The 7,424-nt window shown below is 46.8% G+C and overlaps 1 gene segment (V, D, J or C); it reads right to left on the bottom strand.

Moving 5' to 3' along the window:
* Window positions 1-4,007: 4,007 nt before the first annotated feature.
* LOC103213347 lies at window positions 4,008-4,513 on the bottom strand. The segment is given in 2 exon segments: window positions 4,008-4,333; window positions 4,465-4,513. Coding segments are annotated over 2 exon segments (375 nt in total).
* Between the last annotated feature and the right edge of the window lie 2,911 nt (window positions 4,514-7,424).

The raw sequence follows: 7,424 nt of genomic DNA, 5'->3' as shown, positions 1-7,424 counted from the left end.
GCCTTGGGTTGTTGCTGTTATTTTGGCTTCCCCTTGCCTGTTGCAAAATTAAAAGAGGTCAGATGACAACACTCCCATATCCTTTTTATCACCCTTGGTATGTCCTTTCTGGTCTGACCTGACCCTCGCCCAAAGTTCCCCCATCATCCCTCCCCTTATTCTGACTCCTTCAGCCTCACTTTTTCTCTGTCTTTGGACCATATGCCTTCCAGGGCATTCACGCCAGCTCCCCCTCTGTCTGTCGGAAAGGGAAGGGCTTTCACAGGACATCATGGTGGAAGCAGTCATTTTGACAAATCTGTGCATCTGAAAGAAACAGGGAATACACCCATCATCACTGATAGCAATACATACCCATTAAATGCTAGGTATTATGGTATTATGGACATGTTTGAAATCGTACAAAATATACAGAATGGTTTGATGGACACTTCTAACTCTTACTCCAACACATCCATAGGAAGCCTCTTGTTTCATCTTCCACCCTTCTCTGCTGCTCACCCTAGTCTCTTGCTGAATTACTTTAAAAGAAATCTCAAATATCCTATCACATCACTGGCATATGTTTTCATATAGACTCATGATTTTAATGTCCCAACACTGTTGTGCATTGCATTCCAACTGCTCCCATGTAAAGTGACTTGTGTTTTAATCTTCCAAAAGGTTAGCTCATCAATCCTAATACTGATTGAAAATGTGGAGTGAGTGCAATGGATCCTACATTTTGCAGACCTGAGGTTCATGACATGGCATATGTGATGAGAATATATAAGTCCAGATTTTCACATAAACTTTCAGAAAATGATTTATTGATGTCAGTCATCTGGGGCATATCTTTTATGGATGCTGAACTTATAAAGACCTTCATTCTTTCTTCAAGGTATTTTTCCACCAAACATTTGGGGAGAGTTTTGGGTTGAAAAATTAGATATTAGAATTTCATTGATTGATGGGTTTATGCTGTTTTAGGATCATATTGCAACATTTGTCATCATGTTGACAAATGACTCCCTGACAAGCTCCAAATTAAGTGATGTGTTAGAAGAAGGTCATGCAACACTAGCCAGTATTCTGCAATTGATTTGCTCATGGTGGTTGCCTTCTGCCCTAAGAATCCACTATGCCATCTACCTGTTCCCTATGGTTCCTTTACCCAGTACCTGGAGGCCCATTCTGTCCTTCTCCACTCTCCACACCTGGACCTGTGGTATCCAAGTCCATTTCACTTACCACCTTCCTCTGTAACCACTACCTTATGTACAAAGTGAATTAAAGCATCTAGAGTTCAAGTTCATGTCTCTCTCATTCTCTCCAACCCCTGAAGTCATAATTCTTACTTACTAACTCCTCTCTAATGAACTTAGAACCCTAAACTCAAACCATATAGAAAGAAAATACCATTATGTTTGTTTCAGATCTGCTCCTTTCCCTGAATTTGCAATTTAGGTGAACTGATATATACATCTAACAAACATGAGTTGAGTTTGTCCTACGTATCAGGCAATATTCTAGGTCCTGTAGACACAGAGGTGAGAAAACAGGAAGAAAACATATGGCAAACAGATATTTTCATGGTGCTCACACCCTGGTGGGGGCAGGACACAGCAAACACATCTCTATTTGTGAAGAAATATGGCTGACTGGCAGCACCACCCAACCTGGTACTCAAGCCTGGTGCTGTGTGGCCCTCGTATCCATAGGACATGGGCCCTGGACTTCCATGCTCTGTCCACAGCAATTCCTGAGACTGCTTGCCTCACCTGTCTGTCCCCATCACTGCTCACCTGGGCCAAACTGAGCCCCTCAAAATGTCTTGCCCACAGTTTGCCTGTTCTTTTCTTTAAACAATAGTCAGAATATTTGAAATTATATACACATCTGTCTACTTAAAAATCTCCCACAGATTTTCTTCCTGACAAGATTGAATAAAAACCTTCAGTATCATATCCAAAGTCTCTCCAGGCCTAGCCATCATTTCATCCCCAGCCTCTGACCTCACCTGTCCCTCTTTGTAATATGTAGGAAACACCCACAAGCCTCCTTGGTGCAAAAAATTATTTTGACCCTGGTCCACAGAGTCCCCATCTCTTTGAAACCTACAATCCTCCCACTCCAACCCCCTGGACCCTTCCTCGAAGACCAGGCTCACACATTGCCTCCTGTGGAACCTGGCCCCTGTGAGTTGAGGGAACCTTTACTTTCTAAACTAAACAGTCCATGAAGAGATGAAAAAATATCAAGAGTTAGCCTGTTGTGTGCTTATTTCCTTCAGTAAGAAGCTTAACAATAGGAATACTGAGCACAAGACAAGGCTGGGATTCCTTGCGCTCCCCTGCTTTGCTTCTGCTCTCCTGCACTTTCTTACACTCCCCTCAGCAGCAGTGGTGGGAAGTGGCCTTTGTGTTTATTTATAGACTTGTCATCTTTCCAACTTAGTAAGGGAAATTGGTAATCCTTGAATCGGGCCATAGATCCGGGAGAAATGGAGACAAATGGAGATTTGGTAGAGTTTGAATTAAAGATTATTTGTTCCTGATTATCTGGGCAAATGTGACTCAGTAGCTCCTGAAGGACCCTCTGCACTGTCATATAATTTAAAAACTAATTAAGGGACATTTAATCCTTCCTCTATCTTGAGTGGTTTGGAGATTTTGGGCAAGACGCTCAATCAGAGAATCCAACACTTGCACTGAAACAGGCTGCCCGGCTCCAACCTCAGTGATTAGGTGACTCTCCAGATGACTTTTCTGAGGACTCGCTGGGTCCTATAAACCTCACTCCCTTGTGTATGAACAAGGATGGATGATGGGAGGGGTGTTTTGAAACACACTGCTGGGTGTCACCACATACACGAATATTGTTGTTTTTTTACAACACTTGGGCCTCGTCTAAGTAGTGAGTCAGACACCAATCTAGCTCTGTGGGGCCTGACTGGGCCCCAGACAAGATCAGAAAGGACTTCCTTTATATGTTCTATCCTCGTTCTTTCCTGGTAGAAATGCCCAGGTCTGTGGCAATGAGAGACATTCAAAGCCAGGGGTCCTCTCCTGGACTGAACATTCACACATACCTTCTCCAGAGAGAGGAATGCTACCAGAGCTTTCTGTCCTGCAGGCAGACCACTTTATACAGTGGAAGTGATGGGGGGAAGGGCCTCCCCAAGGCCTCTGGGCAGAGTGAGCCCAAGCACTCCCATCCTCCTGCATGCAGACATGTCCTTGTTTGTGTTTTCAAACACAGGGAGGCATGCACACTCTGAGAGGCCTGTGCACATGGGAGTGATCAGGGGAAGGAGGGACATGCCAGGTGGAGCTCACTCATGCACATGTGACCACAGAGAGTTAAGGTCAACGTTGTGTATCTCCAGGAAAGATTCAGTGTTCTTCTTCAACTGGGAAACTCACAAACATTGAACAAGGATGATGATGGCTGCGGAACTGCTGTTGCTCATAGTTCTCTGACGGGACCAGCAAACAGCTCTCCAACCTGAGGGTTCAAAATTCACCAGGTCAGTGGTTACACCCACATGTCTCCATGTCCCAACTCATAAGTTTCAAGAATGAATAAATAAATAAATGAACCTCAAAATCTCACTGCCGTGGAGTCAGATCCAACTCACAGCGACTCCTCTGTGTGTTTCTGAGGCCTTATCACTACAGAAGTAGATTGCCCAATCTTCCTTCCAAGGAGTGTTTGGAGGGTTTGAACTACAAGTCTTCTGGTTAGCAGTCAAATGCCTTATGCACTATGCCAGCAGAGCTCCTTATGTGCCTAGAAAACAAGTGGCAAATACTGGGACATTTGGTGTGGATCTAGGATCAGGTGCTGGGGAGGGTGTGCAAAGCCAGTCTGTTCTTGGAGATGGTACTGAGTTACCAAAACATCTGGGAAGATGGGAACTCACAGGGTGAGGAAGAAGCCCCCACTCAACTGTGAGTCAAGGCAATCGGTTGGCAGTTCAGCTGGGAGGTTTTTGTCTCGCTTCCCCTCTGCCTGTGTCACTGTGGTTACACGAAGTTGCTCCCACTACCATGGTTTGCTCCACAGATGTAGTCAGCCTCGTCCACTGCCTGGATGTTCTGGATGGTCAGGTACCGGTCCAGGCCAGAGCCAGAGCCTGAGAAGCGATCGGGGATGCCATCCCCCTTGGATCCAACCATACCACTACTGCCCACTCGCATCACAAACCGGGGTCCCTTCCCTGGGCCCTGCTGGTACCAGTCAACAGCATAGTTACTATAGCCGCTGCTCAGGGTGCAGGTGAGCTTGGCTGTTTGTCCCAGGGAGGCCGATGCAGAGGGTGGCTGTGTGAGCACAGGCTGGGACAGGGACCCTGGAAACACAAGATCACATTAGGGCTCTTGGTGAGAGGCAGGAGAAGGAGTTTCAGGAGAGAAGGGACTCTGCTGGGGAGCTGAAAGATGGAGGCCCTATTAAGGATATGGATGACAGACCAAACCTAACCTGTGATGAGAGTGAGGAGGGTGAGGAGAAGAGGGGTCCAGGTGGCCATGTTGGAGTCACCCCAATGCTAGATTCTTCAGATGCCTTCTCTGAGGCTGGACCCCCAAGGCTCTTATTCCTTCACACAGTCCCAGGCAGGGTGGGACTCTTCATGCAAATCAGCACCCCCCCAGGCAAAGCTCTGAGTCAGAGGGTGGTGTTCTGGTTCCCTAGTGCCACTCTGATAAGAATACACCACAAATGGGATGGCCTCAACAAACAGGATATTATTCTTACAATTTGGAGGCTTTGAGTCCAAGTTCAAAGTGCCAAGCTCTAGGGGCTGAGTGAAAGCCCCTCAACCTTGGGGTCCAGCTCTGCCTCCTGCTGCTGGCCCACTGGAGCTACAGGCATTTCTTCACTCAGACAGCTGTTGGCTGCTGAGGCTGAGAAGCCCCAAGGTTGACAAGTAAAAAGGCACAGTCCCGATGTTACCAATACACATGGCAGGCCATTAACTTAAGTCCACTGTAAGTCCCAAGGTCGGCAGAGCATAGCAGGCTGCTGAGCACCTACACAGCTACATGCAGGGTCCAAGCATGCCAAAGGCTACAGACCATTCTCAACGCTGCTCCTTATATGCAAGAAGCAGACTATGCATCCAAAGGGAGCTACTAGCTGCTCCCAGTAGATTCTACCTTGGAGTTGATTACCAGTCTCATCATGGGGAATATTACATCCAGCTGCCCAGCCACTCAACTAGGCCCAGCCAAGTTGACATACAAACCTAACCATCACAGGTGGGAACATCAGATCTAGACTTTAGTCCTATTTGGTGTCTGAGTGTGGGCTGCCCTCTGCTGGCCCAATGGTGTGTGCTTACCCAGGATGCAGTCAGACTAAGGATTCCCAAGTTCCAAGCTGGTGTTAGGTGTCTTTGGTCAATTATCAGCTCATAGGGACCCAGTGTTATGTGGTAGGACTCCCTCATCGGGGTTTCCTATGTCATAATCCTTACAGGACTGATCATGGACTCTTTTCTCCCATGGAGTCACTGGACGCATTGGAACCAACAGTCTTTTGGTTAGCAGCCAAATCCTTAACGTTCATATCACCAGGGCTTTGCTAGTCATTTCTCTCCCAAAACATGTAACTCACTTTGCTCCAGATGCCCTTCTGATGACTTTTCCCAGCACCATTTGCTTCCTCCTCTCCCCCAACTCTGTAGAGGAAGTCACCTGCCATGTCCCTGAACATCTGACTCACACTCAGCCTTGGAAGAATATTTCCCCAAGTGTCTATCATTAGAGAGGAGGAAGCCATTGTTCACAAAATAATATATATGGTGTGCCAACCACAGGCTGCATCTGTGCTCGGGTCTGGGGACATAGGCAAAGATCAAGAGGATCCAGTTCCTGCTCCACAGCCCTTGAGCTCAGCCCAGAGACAGCCCCTGTTTGCACTGGGAAGGCAAGATTTCAACTTGCATCCTTAACCCTTGCAGGAGGATACCTCCGGGCTCTTGTCTGCTCTAGGAATGGGTAGGGGTGAGAAGATGGCTAACAGTAAATGAAGTTTAAACTGAGACGTGAGGAGGATCAGGTGTTCACCCTCTGAGGGGCCTGTGAGGAGAGAGCTCCAGGCAGCAGGTTTCTTTGTTGTCTCTCACATTAGAGAGTCCTGTTCGTCACATTAGAGTCTGCTCTCCATGTTGTCACTTTGTCTTTAGCCAAAGCCTCTGGGGAACCCTGTGCAGAGGATGGAGCACCTTCTCTGAACAGCACCCCTCCCTCTGGTGTCGTGCTTTGAAAATCCCTGCCATCTCCACCCCTCTGACTGTTCATATCTTGGCTCAGTGAAACCCTCATGGTCATCTTGAGCTTCACACCCTGTAGTCTGTAATATGACTTCTGAGTGAAAGGTTGTCTTACAGTGAGGTCTGTCTGTGTTTGCATATATGTGTGCATGTATGTGTGAGTGTGTTTGTGTGCACGTCTGTTCACATATGTGTATGTTTTCATTTTATAGGGACTCTCACTCTGATACTGTGTTGTTGAATGACCATTGTCAGGAAAGAGGTAGTTCATGTATTTTGTCTTATCTTATACTTTTCCTTGGGGGCATGACTGAGTTGGAAGCAGTTTAGTAGGTCATGACCAGAATAAATAATTGCCATCTGACTTGGGCTTCGGCTGTAATTGCCCTTGGCCTTTTCTCTGATAAGAATGCGTTATGCGATTCAATTGGGTCTGGCAAGATGGCAGACTAGGCACAAAGGCTGCACAGACCCTCTTCAACAAAGAAAAGGGAAACCAATTAACACAGACACAGAAAATAATCTTGGACCCCTGAGACTTGAAGGGAAGAATATAGAAGTGGACAAAACCCCAACTAGCAGAAGAATTTGCGTGAAAATACCAAAAAAAGGAGACATACAGAGCTGCAGTCTGGCAGCGATCCTGATGGCACAGACAGCTTGGAGATTCCTGAGTGCTGGCAGGACCTAAGAATTAACCTAAAAATCATGCTGCTAGCCAGGGACTGCATGGAAGACTGTGCATGGTGGCTGGGGAACAAACGGAGAAGGTGAAGAGAAAGGTGGGTTGAGTGGTGGACTTTTCCCAGTCCGGAGGACACCACCATTTTGAAGGTTTAAAAAGCAGCTTGACTATTTTGCATATTTAAGGAGACAGTGCTCTCACAGATTCCTGGGGCTTAAGAACACGTTCTGCTTTCCAGCAACCCCAAGGATACTCGGGGCCTGCAAGACTGAAAAGGTACAACATTTTTCTTGTTATTCTTGTACCCTACACCTGCTTGGTGAACAGAGGTGTGGCCATCCCTACTCCCACCCACCTTCTGGGCCTACAGGAACTCCATCACAGTCTGGGTGCTCAGACAGAACCTGGGTGCCCTGCCCTGTCCTCTACCGATTTTTTATCTTTTTTTATTTTTATTTTTTAATTTTTCACTTTCTTTTT

Source organism: Orycteropus afer, unplaced genomic scaffold (assembly GCF_000298275.1).
Source record: "Orycteropus afer afer isolate SDZICR_OR568_19922 unplaced genomic scaffold, OryAfe1.0 scaffold01664, whole genome shotgun sequence".
Classification (NCBI taxonomy): Eukaryota; Metazoa; Chordata; class Mammalia; order Tubulidentata; family Orycteropodidae; genus Orycteropus; species Orycteropus afer.
The sequence above is the reverse complement of the archived record's forward strand: the minus strand, read 5'-3'. Positions and strand labels throughout refer to the sequence as shown.